The sequence below is a fragment of the Anomaloglossus baeobatrachus genome, chromosome 2, assembly GCF_048569485.1.
Source record: "Anomaloglossus baeobatrachus isolate aAnoBae1 chromosome 2, aAnoBae1.hap1, whole genome shotgun sequence".
Classification (NCBI taxonomy): Eukaryota; Metazoa; Chordata; class Amphibia; order Anura; family Aromobatidae; genus Anomaloglossus; species Anomaloglossus baeobatrachus.
Genome location: NC_134354.1, coordinates 733,561,253 through 733,582,566, shown reverse-complemented (window position 1 = coordinate 733,582,566; position 21,314 = coordinate 733,561,253). Strand labels below are relative to the sequence as shown.

General features: G+C 51.7%; 1 protein-coding gene across 1 annotated transcript in view; it reads right to left on the bottom strand.

Moving 5' to 3' along the window:
• MIPEP (mitochondrial intermediate peptidase) overlaps nucleotides 1-21,314 on the bottom strand; it is a 225,448-nt gene that overhangs the window by 71,075 nt on the left and 133,059 nt on the right. The window contains exon 14 of the mRNA XM_075337383.1: nucleotides 287-396. Coding sequence (XP_075193498.1) covers nucleotides 287-396 — 110 coding nt within the window. The remainder of the gene's footprint in view (nucleotides 1-286; nucleotides 397-21,314) is intronic.

Below are 21,314 nucleotides of genomic sequence, written 5' to 3'. Positions count from 1 at the left end.
ACAATTTTACATAAAATTTTAAATATTTTTGCATATTTGCTTGCCCTCACCCCTGTTCTAAAAAGTAAGCTGGGGTTTCGCAGGATGGGCGAGGCTACCCCGATGGATTCACTATATGTCAGGAATTAAATTATAGGAAAAGTCTGATATGACAGCTCATAGCTCCAGCAATGTCAGGTTTGTGTCTGCACGAGGTGCTCCACATAAGACGTGCGCCCCTCCTGATTATGCTCCATCACTCTCAGGATTGGTGTAACAATCATCATACATGTCCCCCACAATTTACCTGTCCGGTCTGGTAGTGCCTTGCAAACTGGTTTACGACCCTGTAATCCCCAGCAAAGTATTCCATAAGAATAGACGGGACCTCAGCGAAGTCAGTGGCACATCTGGTGCCTAAAAACAGCAGAGGCAGAAGAAAAGAAAAACGCAATGTGAACTAATCCTGATTATCTTTATATCACAGGGACAGGACAGGAGCAGCACAGAACGCGTGACCACAGTATGTGCTTGTCAGGAGTCCGGGCCTTAGACAGTGTGCGGACGACTCTGCCTATGCATGAATTACCGTATTTTTCGGACTATAAGTCGCACCGGACTATAAAGGCTGCTTTACATGTTGCGACATCGCTAGCGATCTCGTTAGCGATGTGACACGCCAGGTCGCAGATGTGACCGGCGCTATAAAAACGACCCATGTGCGATCTCGGCAGATCGCATCTGCGATCTGGCGTGTCACATCACTAACGAGATCGCTAGCTATGTCGCAACGTGTAAAGCAGCCTTAAGACGCACCCTGGTTTTAGAGGAAAATAGGAAAATAAAATTTTAAGCAAAAAATGTGGTCATGACACACTGTTATGGGGGTAATGTCCCCAAATTCTCTACTAAGGTACCCCATCCTGGTAATGATCCTCCTGCCTTGTATATGATCCTGCTATAAACCCCCATCCTGTTTATATACCCCAACCTGCTCATATGCCCCCATCCTGCTCATATGCCCCCATCCTGCTCATATGCCCCCATCCTGCTCATATGCCCCCATCCTGCTCATATACCCTCATCCTGCTCATATACCCTCATCCTGCTCATATACCCTCATCCTGCTCATATACCCTCATCCTGCTCATATACCCTCATCCTGCTCATATACCCTCATCCTGCTCATATACCCGCAATCCTGCTCATATACCCGCAATCCTGCTCATATGCCCCCATCCTGCTCATATGCCCCCATCCTGCTCATATGCCCCCATCCTGCTCATATACCCTCATCCTGCTCATATACCCTCATCCTGCTCATATACCCGCAATCCTGCTCATATACCCGCATCCTGCTCATATGCCCCCATCCTGCTCATATGCCCCCATCCTGCTCATATGCCCCCATCCTGCTCATATGCCCCCATCCTGCTCATATACCCTCATCCTGCTCATATACCCTCATCCTGCTCATATACCCTCATCCTGCTCATATACCCGCAATCCTGCTCATATACCCGCATCCTGCTCATATGCCCCCATCCTGCTCATATGCCCCCATCCTGCTCATATGCCCCCATCCTGCTCATATGCCCCCATCCTGCTCATATACCCGCATCCTGTTCATATACCCCCATCCTGCTCATATAATAATAATAATAATAATAATAATTTTATTCATTTATATAGCGCTATTAATTCCACAGCGCTTTACATACATTGGAAACACTGTCCCCATTGGGGCTCACAATCTAGAGTCCCTATCTGTATGTTTTTGGCGTGTGGGAGGAAACCGGAGTACCCGGAGGAAACCCACGCAAACACGGGGAGAACATACAAACTCCTTGCAGATGTTGTCCTTGGTGAGATTTGAACCCAGGACCCCAGCGCTGCAAGACTGCAGTGCTAACCACTGAGCCACCGTGCCGCCCGCATATGCCCCCATCCTGCTCATATGCCCCCATCCTGCTCATATGCCCCCATCCTGCTCATATGCCCCCATCCTGCTCATATGCCCCCATCCTGCTCATATACCCGCATCCTGCTCATATACCCTCATCCTGCTCATATACCCTCATCCTGCTCATATACCCTCATCCTGCTCATATACCCGCAATCCTGCTCATATACCCGCAATCCTGCTCATATGCCCCCATCCTGCTCATATGCCCCCATCCTGCTCATATGCCCCCATCCTGCTCATATACCCTCATCCTGCTCATATACCCTCATCCTGCTCATATACCCGCAATCCTGCTCATATACCCGCATCCTGCTCATATGCCCCCATCCTGCTCATATGCCCCCATCCTGCTCATATGCCCCCATCCTGCTCATATGCCCCCATCCTGCTCATATACCCTCATCCTGCTCATATACCCTCATCCTGCTCATATACCCTCATCCTGCTCATATACCCGCAATCCTGCTCATATACCCGCATCCTGCTCATATGCCCCCATCCTGCTCATATGCCCCCATCCTGCTCATATGCCCCCATCCTGCTCATATGCCCCCATCCTGCTCATATACCCGCATCCTGTTCATATACCCCCATCCTGCTCATATAATAATAATAATAATAATAATAATTTTATTCATTTATATAGCGCTATTAATTCCACAGCGCTTTACATACATTGGAAACACTGTCCCCATTGGGGCTCACAATCTAGAGTCCCTATCTGTATGTTTTTGGCGTGTGGGAGGAAACCGGAGTACCCGGAGGAAACCCACGCAAACACGGGGAGAACATACAAACTCCTTGCAGATGTTGTCCTTGGTGAGATTTGAACCCAGGACCCCAGCGCTGCAAGACTGCAGTGCTAACCACTGAGCCACCGTGCCGCCCGCATATGCCCCCATCCTGCTCATATGCCCCCATCCTGCTCATATGCCCCCATCCTGCTCATATGCCCCCATCCTGCTCATATGCCCCCATCCTGCTCATATACCCGCATCCTGCTCATATGCCCCCATCCTGCTCATATGCCCCCATCCTGCTCATATGCATATGAGATGTGAAATCTCCAGCTGAAGGACGGTGGATCGCACAGGTGCTCCAGGATCCAAGGTGCCGGTGAATCCTAGGAGCCAGCAGCCATACCTAACTCGGACTCCTCCAGCACAGCAACGGAACATCAGCGGTGATAATAGAAACCCCCTACCCCGGAGGATATATCCATCTATCCATCTACCACCGTGGTTGTGCGAGGGCGCACAACCTCTTCAGGTGAGCAAAACCATAACTGTACTAAATACATTTTCAGCTCACGAGTGCTTCTCATATGCGCTACTATATATTTTTCAGTACCCATCCTGGTATATGGCCTGTATCCTATGGCACTATGGCACAGAGAAAAAATAAACGTTTATATTCACCTTTCCTCACTCCCTGCAGCACCGATCATCTTCCTCTCTGTCACAGCAGCGCCGCTGACGCTGACCTGTGTGGAGCCGTCCCCCTGCAGCAACGCGCTGTCTTCCTGTCTGTGCCGGTCAGCTGATCTGTGTGGACACTAGCGGCGCGCACAGCGATGACGTCATCGCTGTGCTCACCGTTCTCTACACAGATCAGCTGACCGGCACAGACAGGAAGACATCGCAGTGCTGCAGGGATCGTGGCCGGTGAGTATACTGATTCACTGCCCCCCCGCGTTGATAATGATGTGTGGGGGGCAGTGAATACAGCCGCACATGCTCACTCCAGACTGTAGTTGCCAGGGGTGATCATGTGGACCGGCTCTTTACTATGTGCGCGTCCCCGTCCATCACCCCGCCCACCTGTCAGCGCCGGCTTCTGCACTGAGAGATGGGCAGGAGGATGGGCGTGCATATGAAATGAGCGGTCCAACATGGTCACGGCAGGCGCTGCTGCTGCCTGCTCGTGCCCCCGATGACCCGCTCCACCGCAGCACCCTCATTCCCCGCAGCCATGCCCTACATTCAGACCATAAGACGCACCCCCCACTTTCCCCCAACATTTGGGGGAAAAAAAGTGGGTCTTATAGTCCGAAAAATACGGTACATGTACACAGGTATTGAAGGACATTTTTTGGCTATTGACAGCGATTTTAGTCCATTGCCAGGAGTTTCAGCTGTAGACAGGGGCGTAATGTGAAGTTCATTAGTCCCAGTGCAACAGCTCCAACAGGGTCCCCAATTATTGCAAGACTATTAGTATTGGACTTTTCATAATTGCACAGAAGAGCAGAGTAGAGCAGGGGTAGGGTAAGAACCCCTGGATCTTGGTATGCTGCGTTGGTGTGATTTCTGTGGAAAAGCTTTGCTGGTCATTAAAATCTGGTAACGGGGACTCTGGGTGTCACTACTGTGTGGAGAGCAGGAGTCGACTGTGGCTCGCACCCCTCTCTCAGATCTGAATCTGGCTCGCTACCCTCTCTCAGAGCTGAATGTGGTTTGCGACCATCTCTCAGAGCCAAATGTGGCTTGCACCCCTCCGACCCTATCTCAGAGCCTGCTGTGGCTCGTGACCATCTCTCAGAGCCAGATGTGGCTCGCCCCTCTCTCTCAGAGCTGATTGTGGCTCGCACCCCTCTCTCAGAGGTGAATGTGGCTCGCACCCCTCTCTCAGAGGTGAATGTGGCTCGCACCCCTCTCTCAGAGGTGAATGTGGCTCGCACCCCTCTCTCAGAGGTGAATGTGGCTCGCACCCCTCTCTCAGAGCTGAATGTGGCTCGCACCCCTCTCTCAGAGGTGAATGTGGCTCGCACCCCTCTCTCAGAGGTGAATGTGGCTCGCACCCCTCTCTCAGAGCTGAATGTGGCTCGCACCCCTCTCTCAGAGCTGAATGTGGCTCGCACCCCTCTCTCAGAGCTGAATGTGGCTCGCACCCCTCTCTCAGAGCTGAATGTGGCTCGCACCCCTCTCTCAGAGCTGAATGTGGCTCGCACCCCTCTCTCAGAGCTGAATGTGGCTCGCACCCCTCTCTCAGAGCTGAATGTGGCTCGCACCCCTCTCTCAGAGCTGAATGTGGCTCGCACCCCTCTCTCAGAGCTGAATGTGGCTCGCACCCCTCTCTCAGAGCTGAATGTGGCTCGCACCCCTCTCTCAGAGCTGAATGTGGCTCGCACCCCTCTCTCAGAGCTGAATGTGGCTCGTACCCCTCTCTCAGAGCTGAATGTGGCTCGCACCCCTCTCTCAGAGCTGAATGTGGCTCGCACCCCTCTCTCAGAGCTGAATGTGGCTCGCACCCCTCTCTCAGAGCTGAATGTGGCTCGCACCCCTCTCTCAGAGCTGAATGTGGCTCGCACCCCTCTCTCAGAGCTGAATGTGGCTCGCACCCCTCTCTCAGAGCTGAATGTGGCTCGCACCCCTCTCTCAGAGCTGAATGTGGCTCGCACCCCTCTCTCAGAGCTGAATGTGGCTCGCACCCCTCTCTCAGAGCTGAATGTGGCTCGCAACCCTCTCTCAGAGCTGATTCTGCCTCTCAAAGTCTGAGAAGTTGGGGACCTCTGCTAAATAGTAAAAATATAGACCCATTACAAGACAACAGGAGGGAAAGATTTAGAATAAATCATGAGATATCAAACCAAAGCACGGGATTTTTAAATCAACTTCTCTCAATGAAAGAAAAATACCTGAACTTTTAATAAAGTTTTTATGTAAAGAAGGGAATTTTGTTTACTTACCGTAAATTCCTTTTCTTCTAGCTCCAATTGGGAGACCCAGACAATTGGGTGTATAGCTACTGCCTCCGGAGGCCACACAAAGTACTACACTTAAAAGTGTAAGGCCCCTCCCCTTCTGGCTATACACCCCCCCGTGGGATCACGGGCTCCTCAGTTTTAGTGCAAAAGCAAGAAGGAGGAAAGCCAATAACTGTTTTAAATACAAATTCAACCCGAGAAACAACCTCGGAGAACTGAACTGTTCAACATGAACAACATGTGCACCCGAAAAAAACAAATTTCCTAAGAAAAACAGGGCGGGTGCTGGGTCTCCCAATTGGAGCTAGAAGAAAAGGAATTTACGGTAAGTAAACAAAATTCCCTTCTTCTTTGTCGCTCCTAATTGGGAGACCCAGACAATTGGGACGTCCAAAAGCAGTCCCTGGGTGGGTAAAAGAATACCTCGTGATAGGGCCGTCAAACAGCCCTTTCCTACAGGTGAGCCACCGCCGCCTGAAGGACTTGTCTACCTAGGCCGGCATCCGCCGAAGCGTAGGTATGCACCTGATAATGCTTGGTAAAAGTGTGCAGACTCGACCAGGTAGCCGCCTGGCACACCTGCTGAGCCGTAGCCTGGTGCCGTAATGCCCAGGACGCACCCACGGCTCTGGTAGAATGGGCTTTCAGTCCTGAAGGAACCGGAAGCCCAGCAGAACGGTAGGTGTGAAGAATTGGTTCCTTGATCCAACGCGCAAGGGTGGATTTGGAAGCTTGCGACCCTTTACGCTGACCAGCGACAAGGACAAAGAGTGCATCCGAGCGGCGCAGAGGCGCCGTGCGGGAAATGTAGATCCTGAGTGCTCTCACCAGATCCAATAAATGCAAACCTTTTTCAAATTGGTGAACTGGATGCGGACACAAAGACGGTAAAGTGATATCTTGATTGAGATGAAAGGAAGATACCACCTTGGGAAGAAATTCTGGAATTGGACGCAGAACTACCTTGTCCTGGTGAAACACCAGGAATGGAGATCTGCATGATAACGCCGCCAGCTCGGACACTCTCCGAAGAGACGTGACCGCCACTAGAAAGGCCACTTTCTGTGAAAGACGAGAAAGGGAAACCTCCTTCATAGGCTCGAAAGGCGGCTTTTGGAGAGCAATTAGAACCTTGTTCAGGTCCCAGGGCTCCAATGGCCGCTTGTAAGGGGGGACGATATGACAAACCCCTTGCAGGAACGTGCGTACCTGAGGAAGTCGCGCCAGGCGTTTCTGAAAAAATACGGATAGCGCGGAGACTTGACCCTTAAGGGAGCCAAGCGACAAACCTTTTTCCAACCCAGACTGCAGGAAGGAAAGAAAAGTAGGCAATGCAAAAGGCCAGGGAGAAACTCCCTGAGCCGAGCACCAAGATAGGAATATCCTCCACGTCCTGTGGTAGATCTTGGCGGAGGATGGTTTCCTAGCCTGTCTCATGGTGGCAACCACTTCATGAGATAAACCTGAGGCCGCTAGGATCCAGGACTCAATGGCCACACAGTCAGGTTCAGGGCCGCAGAATTCAGATGGAAAAACGGCCCTTGAGACAGCAAGTCTGGACGGTCTGGTAGTGCCCACGGATGGCCTACCGTGAGGTGCCACAGATCCGGGTACCACGACCTCCTTGGCCAGTCTGGAGCGACGAGAATGGCGCGGCGGCAGTCGGACCTGATTTTGCGGAGCACTCTGGGCAACAATGCCAGAGGTGGGAACACATACGGTAGTCGGAACTGCGACCAATCTTGAACTAAGGCGTCTGCCGCCAGAGCTCGGTGATCGTGAGACCGTGCCATGAAAACCGGGACCTTGTTGTTGTGCCGTGACGCCATCAGGTCGACGTCCGGCATCCCCCAGCGGCGACAGATCTCCTGAAACACGTCCGGGTGAAGGGACCATTCCCCTGCGTCCATGCCCTGGCGACTGAGAAAGTCTGCTTCCCAGTTTTCTACGCCTGGGATGTGAACGGCGGATATGGTGGATGCCGTGTCTTCCACCCACGTCAGAATCCGCCGGACTTCCTGGAAGGCTTGCCGACTGCGTGTTTCCCCTTGGTGGTTGATGTATGCCACCGCTGTGGAGTTGTCCGACTGAATTCGGATCTGCTTGCCTTCCAGCCACTGTTGGAAGGCTTGTAGGGCAAGATAGACTGCTCTGATCTCCAGAACATTGATCTGAAGGGTGGACTCTTTCCGAGTCCACGTACCCTGAGCCCTGTGGTGGAGAAACACAGCTCCCCACCCTGATAGACTCGCATCTGTCGTGACCACCGCCCAGGATGGGGGTAGGAACGACTTTCCTTTTGACAATGAGGCGGGAAGAAGCCACCACCGGAGAGATTCCTTGGCTGCCTGAGAGAGGGAGACCTCCCTGTCGAGGGACGTCGACTTCCCGTCCCATTGGCGGAGAATGTCCCATTGTAGTGGACGCAGATGAAACTGCGCAAAAGGAACTGCTTCCATTGCTGCTACCATCTTCCCTAGGAAGTGCATGAGGCGCCTCAAGGGGTGCGACTGGCCCTGAAGGAGAGATTGCACCCCTATCTGTAGCGAGCACTGTTTGTCCAGTGGAAGTTTCACTATCGCTGAGAGAGTATGAAACTCCATGCCAAGATATGTTAGTGATTGGGTCGGGGTTAGATTTGACTTTGAAAAGTTGATAATCCACCCGAAACTCTGGAGAGTCTTCAGTGCCACGTTCAGGCTGTGCTGGCATGCCTCTTGAGAGGGTGCCTTGATAAGTAGATCGTCCAAATACGGGATCACGGAGTGACCTTGCGAGTGCAGGACTGCTACTACTGCTGCCATGACCTTGGTGAAGACCCGAGGGGCTGTCGCCAGCCCGAAAGGAAGAGCTACGAACTGCAGGTGTTCGCTTCCTATAACGAAGCGTAGAAAACGCTGATGCTCTGGCGCAATTGGCACGTGGAGATAAGCATCCTTGATGTCTATTGATGCTAGGAAATCTCCTTGAGACATTGAGGCGATAACGGAGCGGAGAGATTCCATCCTGAACCTCCTGGTTTTTACGTGTTTGTTGAGCAGCTTTAGATCCAGGACGGGACGGAACGACCCGTCTTTCTTTGGCACCACAAACAAATTGGAGTAAAAACCGTGACCTTGTTCCTGAAGAGGAACAGAAGTCACCACTCCTTCCGCCTTTAGAGCGGACACCGCTTGCAGCAGAGCATCGGCTCGGTCGGGCGGTGGGGAAGTTCTGAAGAAGCGAGTTGGAGGACGAGAGCAGAACTCTATCCTGTACCCGTGAGACAGAATGTCTCTCACCCAACGGTCTTTGACCTGTGACAACCAAATGTCGCCAAAGCGGGAGAGCCTGCCACCGACCGAGGATGCGGAGAGAGGAGGCTGAGAGTCATGAGGAAGCCGTCTTGGTAACGGTTCTTCCGGCTGGCTTTTTTGGGCGTGATTGAGTCCGCCAAGAATCTGAGCCCCTCTGATCCTTCTGAGTCCTTTTGGACGAGTAGAATTGGGACCTGCCTGAGCCTCGAAAGGACCGAAAACCAGACTGTCCCCTCCTCTGTTGAGGTTTGTTTTGTCTGGGCTGAGGTAAGGATGAATCCTTACCCTTGGAGTGTTTAATGATTTCATCCAAACGCTCACCAAACAATCGGTCACGAGAAAAAGGCAAACTGGTTAAGCACTTCTTGGAAGAAGAATCTGCCTTCCATTCTCTCAACCACAGGGCTCTGCGTAAAACCACAGAGTTGGCTGACGCCACCGCCGTACGGCTCGTAGAGTCTAGGACAGCATTAATCGCGTAAGACGCGAATGCAGACATTTGAGAGGTCAAGGGTGCCACCTGCGGAGCAGATGTACGTGTGACCGTGTCGACCTGTGTAAGCCCAGCTGAAATAGCTTGGAGTGCCCATACGGCTGCGAATGCTGGCGCCAACGACGCTCCAATAGCTTCATAGATGGATTTTAACCAGAGCTCCATCTGTCTGTCAGTGGCATCTTTAAGTGCCGCCCCATCTTCCACTGCAACTAGAGATCTGGCTGCAAGCCTGGAGATTGGAGGGTCCACCTTGGGACACTGTGTCCAGCCCTTGACCACGTCAGGGGGAAAAGGATAGCGTGTATCTTTAAGCCGTTTGGAAAAACGCTTATCTGGATAAGCGTGGTGTTTCTGGATTGCGTCTCTAAAGTCAGAGTGGTCCAGAAACGTGCTTAATTTACGCTTGGGATACCTGAAATGGAATTTCTCCTGCTGTGAAGCTGCCTCCTCCGCAAGAGGAGCTGGTGGAGAAATGTCTAACATCCTATTGATGGACGCTATAATATCATTCACTATGGCGTCACCATCCGGGGTATCTAGATTGAGAGCGGCCCCAGCATCAGACTCCTGATCAGTTACATCCGCCTCATCACACAGAGAGTCGTCCCGCTGGGACCCTGACCAGTGTGATGAAGTTGAGGGTCGCTCATAACGAGCCCGCTTAGGTTGTCTGGGACTGTCGTCCGAGTCAGAGCCGTCACCCTGGGGTGCATATGACACCCCCGGAGCTAGGAAGTGGTCCAGCTGAGGGGGACCAGGGGGCAATGGATCAACAGTGCCCATGGTCTGAGTTACTGGTCTAGACTGCAATGTTTCAAGAATTTTAGACATAGTCATAGACAATTTGTCAGCAAAAGCTGCAAACTCCGTCCCTGTCACCTGGACAGCATTTACAGGTGGTTCTCCCTGGGTCACCTCTAGCAGCGGCCCCGGCTGAGCAATTGCCACAGGGGCCGAGCACTGCACACAATGGGGGTCAGTGGAACCTGCCGGTAGAGTAGCCCCACATGCGGTACAAGCAGCATATAAAGTCCGTGCCTTGGCACCTTTGCTTTTTGCGGACGACATGCTGTTATCTCCTTGAGAAATCTAAGGAGGGTATATAGCAGAAAACCACCAGCGACTGTACAGTGCAAAGTATTGCCAGCACAAAGAAGGGAATTTTGTTACTTACCGTAAATTCCTTTTCTTCTAGCTCCTATTGGGAGACCCAGACGATTGGGTGTATAGCACTGCCTCCGGAGGCCACACAAAGCAATTACACTAAAAAGTGTAAGGCCCCTCCCCTTCTGGCTATACACCCCCAGTGGGATCACTGGCTCACCAGTTTTAGTGCAAAAGCAAGAAGGAGGAAAGCCAATAACTGGTTTAAACAAATTCACTTCGAAGTAACCTCGGAGAACTGAAAACCGTTCAACATGAACAACATGTGTACCCGAAAAACAACCAAAAATCCCGAAGGACAACAGGGCGGGTGCTGGGTCTCCCAATAGGAGCTAGAAGAAAAGGAATTTACGGTAAGTAACAAAATTCCCTTCTTCTTCGGCGCTCCATTGGGAGACCCAGACGATTGGGACGTCCAAAAGCTGTCCCTGGGTGGGTAAAGAATACCTCATGTTAGAGCTGCAAGACAGCCCTCCCCTATATGGAGGCAACTGCCGCCTGCAGGACTCTTCTACCTAGGCTGGCGTCCGCCGAAGCATAGGTATGCACCTGATAATGTTTGGTGAAAGTGTGCAGACTCGACCAGGTAGCTGCCTGGCACACCTGTTGAGCCGTAGCCTGGTGTCGCAATGCCCAGGATGCACCCACGGCTCTGGTAGAATGGGCCTTCAGCCCTGATGGAACCGGAAGCCCAGCAGAACGGTAGGCTTCAAGAATTGGTTCTTTGATCCATCGAGCCAGGGTGGCCTTAGAAGCCTGCGACCCTTTGCGCTTACCAGCGACAAGGACAAAGAGTGCATCCGAACGGCGCAAGGGCGCCGTGCGGGAAATGTAGATTCTGAGTGCTCTCACCAGATCTAACAAATGTAAATCCTTCTCATACCGATGAACTGCATGAGGACAAAACGAAGGCAAAGAGATATCCTGATTAAGATGAAAAGAGGATACCACCTTCGGGAGAAACTCCTGAATGGGGCGCAGCACTACCTTGTCCTGGTGGAAGACCAGGAAGGGAGCCTTGGATGATAGCGCTGCCAGCTCAGACACTCTCCGAAGAGATGTGATCGCTACCAGAAAAGCCACTTTCTGTGATAGTCTAGAAAGTGAAACCTCCCTCAGAGGCTCGAAGGGCGGCTTCTGGAGGGCAACTAGTACCCTGTTCAGATCCCATGGATCTAACGGCCGCTTGTACGGGGGTACGATATGGCAAACCCCCTGTAGGAACGTGCGCACCTTAGGAAGGCGTGCCAAACGCCTCTGAAAAAAGACGGATAGCGCCGAGACCTGACCTTTAAGGGAGCCGAGCGACAAACCTTTTTCTAACCCAGATTGCAGGAAAGAAAGAAAGGTAGGCAATGCAAATGACCAGGGAGACACTCCCTGAGCAGAGCACCAGGATAAGAATATCCTCCACGTTCTGTGGTAGATCTTAGCGGACGTGGGCTTCCTAGCCTGTCTCATGGTGGCAACGACCCCTTGGGACAATCCTGAAGACGCTAGGATCCAGGACTCAATGGCCACACAGTCAGGTTCAGGGCCGCAGAATTCCGATGGAAAAACGGCCCTTGGGACAGTAAGTCTGGTCGGTCTGGTAGTGCCCACGGTTGGCCGACCGTGAGCTGCCACAGATCCGGATACCACGCCCTCCTCGGCCAGTCTGGGGCGACGAGTATGACGCGGCTGCAATCGGATCTGATCTTGCGTAGCACTCTGGGCAAGAGTGCCAGAGGTGGAAACACATAAGGGAGCCGGAACTGCGACCAATCTTGCACTAGGGCGTCTGCCGCCAGCGCTCTTTGATCGCGAGACCGTGCCATGAAGGTTGGGACCTTGTTGTTGTGCCGGGACGCCATGAGGTCGACGTCCGGCCTTCCCCATCGGCGACAGATTTCCTGAAACACGTCTGGGTGAAGGGACCATTCCCCTGCGTCCATGCCCTGGCGACTGAGGAAGTCTGCTTCCCAGTTTTCTACGCCGGGGATGTGAACTGCGGATATGGTGGAGGCCGTGGCTTCCACCCACATCAGAATCCGCCAGACTTCCTGGAAGGCTTGCCGACTGCGTGTCCCCCCTTGGTGGTTGATGTATGCCACCGCTGTGGAGTTGTCCGACTGAATTCGGATCTGCCTTCCTTCCAGCCACTGCTGGAAGGCTAGTAGGGCAAGATACACTGCTCTGATTTCCAGAACATTGATCTGAAGGGTGGACTCCTGCTGAGTCCACGTACCCTGAGCCCTGTGGTGGAGAAAAACTGCTCCCCACCCTGACAGACTCGCGTCTGTCGTGACCACCGCCCTAGACGGTGGTAGGAAGGATCTTCCCTGTGATAATGAGGTGGGAAGAAGCCACCACTGCAGAGAGTCCTTGGCCGTCTGGGAAAGGGAGACTTTCCTGTCCAGGGATGTTGACTTCCCGTCCCATTGGCGGAGAATGTCCCATTGAAGTGGGCGCAGATGAAACTGCGCAAACGGAACCGCTTCCATTGCCGCCACCATCTTCCCGAGGAAGTGCATGAGGCGTCTTAAGGAGTGCGACTGACTTTGAAGGAGAGCCTGCACCCCAGTCTGTAGTGACCTCTGCTTGTCCAGCGGAAGCTTCACTATCGCTGAGAGAGTATGAAACTCCATGCCAAGATACGTTAGTGATTGGGTCGGTGACAGATTTGACTTTGAGAAGTTGATGATCCACCCGAACGTCTGGAGAGTCTCCAGTGCAACAGTCAAGCTGAGTTGGCATGCCTCTTGAGAGGGTGCCTTGACCAGTAGATCGTCCAAGTAAGGGATCACAGAGTGTCCCTGAGAGTGCAAGACTGCTACCACTGCCGCCATGATCTTGGTGAACACCCGTGGGGCTGTCGCTAGACCAAATGGCAGAGCTACGAACTGAAGATGGTCGTCTCCTATCACGAAGCGTAGAAAGCGTTGGTGCTCTGTAGCAATCGGCACGTGGAGAAAAGCATCCTTGATGTCTATTGATGCTAGGAAAGCTCCTTGAGACATTGAGGCAATGACTGAGCGGAGGGATTCCATCCGGAACCGCCTGGCGTTCACATGCTTGTTGAGCAGTTTTAGGTCCAGAACAGGACGGAATGAGCCGTCCTTTTTTGGCACCACAAAGAGATTGGAGTAAAAACCTTGACCTCGTTCCTGAAGAGGAACAGGGACCACCACTCCTTCTGCTCTTAGAGAATTCACCGCCTGCAGAAGGGCATCTGCTCGGTCGGGATGTGGGGAAGTTCTGAAGAACCGAGGCGGAGGCCGAGTACTGAACTCTATCCTGTACCCGTGAGACAAAATGTCTGTTACCCACCGGTCTTTGACCTGTGGCAGCCAAATGTCGCAAAAGCGGGAGAGCCTGCCACCGACCGAGGATGCGGAGGGAGGCGGCCGAAAGTCATGAGGCAGCCGCCTTGGAAGCGGTACCTCCGGTTGCTTTCTTGGGGCGTGAGTGAGCCCGCCAGGAATCAGAGCTCCTTTGCTCTTTCTGAGTCCCTTTGGACGAGGAGAATTGGGGCTTGCCCGAGCCTCGAAAGGACCGAAACTTTGACTGCCACTTCCTCTGTGGAGGTTTGCTTGATCTGGGCTGGGGTAAGGAGGAGTCCTTACCTTTGGACTGTTTAATGATTTCCGCCAATTGCTCACCAAACAGTCTGTCTCCAGATAATGGCAAGCTGGTTAAACATTTTTTAGAAGCAGAATCTGCTTTCCATTCCTTTAACCACAAGGCTCTGCGCAAAACTACAGAGTTGGCGGATGCCATTGAGGTACGGCTCGTAGAGTCCAGTACCGCATTGATAGCGTAGGTCGCAAACGCAGACATTTGCGTAGTTAGGGACGCCACTTGCGGCACTGCTGGACGCATGAGAGAGTCCACCCGCGAATGCTGGAGCAAACGACGCGCCGATAGCTTCATAGACAGATTTCAACCAAAGGTCCATCTGTCTGTCATTGGCATCTTTAAGTGAAGCCCCATCCTCCACTGCAACTATGGATCTAGCTGCAAGCCTGGATATTGGAGGGTCCACTTTTGGACACTGGGTCCAGCGTTTGACCACGTCAGGGGGAAAAGGATAACGTGTATCCTTAAGGCGTTTAGAAAAACGCTTGTCCGGATAAGTATTGTGTTTCTGGATGGATTCTCTGAAGTCAGAGTGGTCCAGAAAAGTACTCAATTTACGCTTGGGATACAGGAAATGGAATTTCTCCTGCTGTGCAGCTGCCTCCTCTGCAGAAGGGGCTGGGGGAGAAATATCCAACAGCCTATTGATGGCCGCTATAAGGTCATTTACCATGGCGTCACCATCTGGCGTATCCAAATTGAGTGCGGCGTCAGGACAAGACTCCTGATCACCCACCTCTGAACCCTCATATAGGGACCCTTCTCGCTGAGACCCTGATCCGCGTGATGACGTGGAGGGTCTCTCCCAGCGAGCTCGCTTAGGCGGCCTGGGACTGTCATCGGAGTCAGAGCCCTCAGCCTGTGATGCCTGGGACCCCCTTGAAGTACGGATTAGTTCCAACTGAGGGGGACCGGGGAACATAGACACAGCAGTGTCTATGGTCTGAGCAACTGGCCTGGACTGCAAGGTCTCCAGGATTTTTGTCATAGTCACAGACATTTTATCAGCAAAGACTGCAAATTCTGTCCCCGTCACCGGGGCAGGGTTCACAGGCGTCTCTGCCTGGGCTACCACCACAATAGGCTCTGGCTGACGAAGTGCCACTGGGACTGAACATTGCACACAATGAGAGTCGTTGGAGCCTGCTGGTAGATTAGCCCCACATGCTGTACAAGCAGTGTATACAGCCCGTGCCTTGGCACCCTTGCGTTTTGCGGATGACATGCTGTTGTCTCCTCAAAGCAATATAGGGTGTACAGCCAAGAAGCGACCTTACAGTGCAGTATATAAATATATCTAGACACAGCAGTGTCTATGGTACAGCGAAAAATATAACACTGTGGCACTAGTGGGGCCGCACGTATGTGCTGCTTACCGCCCGCTTAGCGCGGGTGTGTGGTCGCCAGAAACCCCTAGCCTGGGTCCCCCAGAGCCTGCGTCCGTTCTCCAGCCAGACTGCATGTGTATAATGGCTGCCGGCGTCCTGGGGAGCTGCAAGCCTGGGGGCGGGCCTAGGGCGTGCACAGAGAAAAAGCGCGAAGCCTGTGTCCTACTGTGCTCAGTGAGAGGGCTGGAGCATGTAAATCGTGCTCCAGCCCTCGGCGCTGCCGATTGAACAACGTCTCTCCCCTACCCTGATTGACAGGGTGGGGGGCGTTAACGAAGCGGAGCTAGGCCGCAGAAAGCCGGGGACTAAAGTTAGAAGCGCCGCCGCCGTAAAAGCGCGGTCGGCGCGTCCCCGGCGCACTACAAGTCGCAGCTGCGCCGCCGCTCCAGGGGCGGTCGGCGCGGCGATCCACACACATAAAGTCCCCCAGTAATCTGCGGGGACTATAAGCCCAGCGCACAGCGCTACAGTCCCCGGCGCACTAGCACACCCAGCAAGCCTGGGGTGTGCGTGGCCTGCCATACGGGGACACAGAGTACCTGAAAGTTGCAGGGCCTTGTCCCTGAACGGCACTCCCGCTCCACATCCAGCAGGTTCTATGGGTCTGTGGATGGAGCCCGGCCTCAGGGCTTGGTGGCCGGTAAGATCCCACTTCCTCAGAGCCCTTCAGGGGGATGGGGAAGGAAAACAGCATGTGGGCTCCAGCCTCCGTACCCGCAATGGGTACCTCAACCTTACAAACCACAAGTGGGGTAAGAAGGGAGCATGCTGGGGGCCCCATATGGGCCCTCTTTTCTTCCATCCGATATAGTCAGCAGCTACTGCTGACTAAACAGTGGAGCTATGCGTGGATGTCTGACCTCCTTCGCACAAAGCAGAAAACTGGTGAGCCAGTGATCCCACTGGGGGTGTATAGCCAGAAGGGGAGGGGCCTTACACTTTTTAGTGTAATTGCTTTGTGTGGCCTCCGGAGGCAGTGCTATACACCCAATCGTCTGGGTCTCCCAATGGAGCGCCGAAGAAATACAAAAGTACACTATGGCACAAGTGGGGGAGAGCCCTTGAGGGCTGCTTACCGCCCGCTGAAAAGCGGGTGTGAGATCGTAGAATCCCTTGTCTGGGTCTCCCAGCCTCCCCTCCGCAGTTCAGCGTGCAGGCAGGAATGGCTGCCGGCGTCCTGTGAAGAGGGGCGGACCGTGGGCGTCCCAAACAAAAGAGCGGGAAGCTGCGTCCCCCTGTGCCTAGTGTGAGGGCTGGAGTATGTAAAACAGACTCCAGCTCTTAACGCTGCTGGACTGTACAGCGTCCCGCCCTCCTCCTGACTGGCAGGTCCGGGGGCGGGAACGATACGAACTAGGCCGCAAAAGCCGGGGACTGTAGTAATCTAGCGCGGCCGTCATATATGCACGGCCAGCGCGGAAGTCCCCGGCGCACCACAAATCCCAGCCGCGACCAGTAAACACTGACCCCAGCGGCCGGATCGGCCGATCGTTCAAAGTCACCTCACTCAGCAGAGCTGTAGTGAGTAACGGCACCAGCGCAGCAGCGCTGTTTACCCCGGCGCACTAACACACCCAGCAATGCTGCAGTGTGCGTGCGATAAGCACGGGGACACGGAGTACCTTGATGGAGCAGGGTCCTGTCCCTGAGAAAACTCCGCTCCGTATCCAGCAGATCCTCCAGGGGCTGTGGATGGAGCACGGCCTCAGTGCCCGGAGACCGGTAAAGTCCCACTTCACCCAGAGCCCTAATGGGGATGGGGAAGGAATCAGCATGTGGGCTCCAGCCTCCGTACCCGCAATGGGTACCTCAACCTTAACAAACACCGCCGACAGAAAGTGGGGTGAGAAGGGAGCATGCTGGGGGCCCTAGTATGGGCCCTCTTTTCTTCCATCCGACATAGTCAGCAGCTGCTGCTGACTAAACAGTGGAGCTATGCGTGGATGTCTGGCCTCCTTCGCACAAAGCATAAAACTGAGGAGCCTGTGATCCCACGGGGGGGTGTATAGCCAGAAGGGGAGGGGCCTTACACTTTTAAGTGTAGTACTTTGTGTGGCCTCCGGAGGCAGTAGCTATACACCCAATTGTCTGGGTCTCCCAATTAGGAGCGACAAAGAAACAGATTTTTGAAAAATATTTGGTGACTCTTCAGTTTCCATTTCACATTTTATATCTAAAAAGAATAAACAAGTTTTTACAAATTTTTGCTGTGTAGTAAGCAATGTTTGGAAGCTTTGATCGGTGGGGAATGCTTTAAAGGAAGGGGCAAACTCGCTCCACTTCTCGTTGAGTACTGATAGAGCGGCAGACAGGCTCAACGGCAAACCTACGAGTCTGTACACGGCTATGCCAAAGCTCCAACCATTAGCTAAGCACTTGTGCCCTCCTCTGAGTAATCGTGGAGGTTTCTGGACATGGACCAAAATGTTCTATAACAAATCTAATAATCTTGCACCTTTCACTCTGGCGAATTGTCAGCAGTCTCATTATCATTACATGCAGAATAACAATGACACACACAGGAACCACAATTCACTATAGGCGATAATCACATCTCACCTCCTCCCCCTCCCTGCACAGGTCACAGAGAATGATTACAATTTCACCACTCGACCTAAAACTGTCAATGAATATCTACAGTCTAGTGATTCCTATAGTTTACACACGTGGTCAAAATTGTTGATACCTCTCATTTAATGAAACAAAACCTCACAATGGTCACAGAAAACTTGAATCTGACAAAAGTAATAATAAATAAAAAATATTTAAAAATGAACAAATGAAGGTCAGACATTGCTGCTTTTCTGCTTCCACAGAATTTTTTAAAAATAAAACTCATGAAATCGACCTGGACAGAAATGAAGGCCACCTCCTCCTCCTCCTCCTCCTCCACTTAATATTTTGTTGCACAACCTTTTGAGGCAATCACTGCAATCAAACGATTCCTGTAACGGTCAATCAGACTTCTGCGCCTCTCGACAGGTATTTTGGCCCAAGAGCAAACTGCTCCCGTTGTCTGGTGTGTGAAGGTTGCCTTTTCCAGACGGCATGTTTAAGCTCTTTCCATAGATGCTCAATAGGATTTAGGTCAGGGCTCATAGAAGGCTACTTCAGAATAGTCCAATGTTTCCTCTTAGCCTTTCTTGGGTGTTCTTAGCTTTGTGTTTTGGATCATTATTCTGTTGCAAGACCCATGACCTGCGACTGAGACCAAGCTTTCTGACAGTGGGCAGCACATTTCTCTCTAGAATCCCTTTATAGGATTTAGATTTCATTGTACCTGGCCCAGATTCAAGACACCCTGCGCCAGATGCAGCAAAGCATCCCCAGAACAAAACAGCCTCCTCCATGTTTCACAGTAGGTACAGTGTTCTTTTCTTGATATGCTTCATTTTTCCGTCTGTGAACATAGAGCTGTTGTGTCTTGCCAAAAAGTTAAATTTTTGTCTCATCTGTCCATAGGACATTCTCCCAGAAGCTTTGTGACTTGTCAACATGTAGTTTGGCAAATTCCAGTCTGGCTTTTTTATGATTTTTTTTCGAAGTCCACTTTGGCTCAAACAACGACGGACGGTGTGATCTGACACTGATGTTACTTGAGCTTGAAGATCCCCTTTAAATCTCTTCAGAAGTTTTTCTGGGCTCTTTTGTCACCATTCGTATTATCCGTCTTTTTGATTTGTCATCAATTTTCCTCCTGTGGCCATGTCCAGGGAGGTTGGCTACAGCCCCATGGATCTTAAATTTCTGATTAATATGTGCAACTGTAGTCACAGGAACATCAAGCTCCTTGGAGATGGTCTTATAACCTTTACCTTTAACATGTTTGTCTATAATTTTCTTTCTAATCTCCTGAGACAACTCTTCCTTCCCTTCCTCTGGTCCATGTCGAGTGTGGTACACACCATGTCACCAAACAGCACAGTGAGCATCTGTAGCCCTATATACAGGGCCCACTGACTGATTACAAGATTGTAGACACCTGTGATGCTAAATAATAATAACAAACCGTGATTTCACATGTCCCTTTTGTCACATTATTTTCAGGGATACCATCATTTCTGTCCAGGCCTATTTCATGAGTTTTATTTTTTTTAAATTCTGTGGAATCATGGTTGAAAAGCAGCAATGTCTGACTTTCATTTTTCATAGATTCGTTATTATTACTTTTGTTAGTTTCAAGTTATTTCTGTGACCATTGTGGGTTTTTCTTTCACTAAACGAGGGGGACCGACAATTTTGACCACGTGTGTATATCGCTGCTGTAGATCTCATCTAAGAACGGTGCTAAAAAGAAGCTCACACAAAACCGACCCCCCCCCCCAAAAAAAAAATATTATTATAATAATAATAATGTACAGATAATAATATACAGACCCTACTTTCTAATATGTTTTCATTTTCTGATTGCAAAGAATTTTTCTTAGCACCTGGTTCTCATTTGTATGATATAGTGTTAGTTGGGAATAAATCACATGTACTATCGTCCCCCCCAAAGTCATTAAACACCCAAAAGACACTGCATTAAGGATCCCTAAAAACAGTGGAAAATATGACATTTCCAAATGTAATGATCGGAAATGAAGATCACAAGATCATTCATATTAGGTAAAAAACAGAATTTCTAATAATATTTGCACAGCTGTAAAATGATCTCAAACCCCCGCGGCTCACACCCTGCACAAACATTAGCAGGGCACTGCAGAGCTGGCCCGACATGAAAGCGCACAGTGTCACTGTGCTACATAGTGGCTGCCATCGCCCCACTGCAGACAGCCGTCATCAGGAGAGGCGTTGGTGCTCGGCTCACATCCGTGAGCTACCAACATCGGCCTACGCTGTAGTACCACAGATACCAACAGCCATGGACGGCCCAAAACCAATGGAGACATGTCTGTATTTCTCCGATATCACAGATGACGTGGGCCAATACAAGTGTATGGGTCTGTGAAAAATACGTGAGGCCTGTGGATTGCAAAGGATAGGAGAAGGTTTGTCATTTTTTTATCCATCCGTGAAAATCACACTGACACACACACAAAACACCGATAACACCGATTTTTTTTAGTACGTGTTTAAACACAGACATGTGCATGGGGGGGCTTTACACGCTGCGACATCGCTTCCGAAATATCGTTGGGGTCACATCGTTAGTGACGCACATCCGGCGCCGGTAGCGACATCGTAACGTGTAAATCCTAGGTGCGACAATCAACGATCGCAAAAGCGGCGAAAATCGTTGATCTGTGTAGCGTCGTTCATTTCCATAATGTCGGGTCGACCGCAGGAACGATGTTGTTTGTCGTTCCTGCAGCACCACACATCGCTGTGTGTAAACCCGCAGGAGCGACAAACAACATCGTACCTGCGTCCACCGGCAATGCGGAAGGAAGGAGATGGGCGGGATGTTATGTCCCGCTCATCTCCGCCCCTCCGCTTCTATTGGCCGGCCGATTAGTGACGTCGCTGAGACGCCGAACGCACCTCCCCCTTGAAGGAGGGATATTTTGGCAGTCACAGCGACGTCGCCGAGCAGGTATGTGCGTGTGACGCTGCTGTAGTGATAATGTTCGCTACGGCAGCAATCACCACATATCGCATGTGCAACGGGGGCGGGTGCTATCTAACTCAGCATTGCTAGCCGATGCTAAAGATGTTGCAACGTGTAAAGTACCCCTTAGACTGAATACAAATAAGCAAG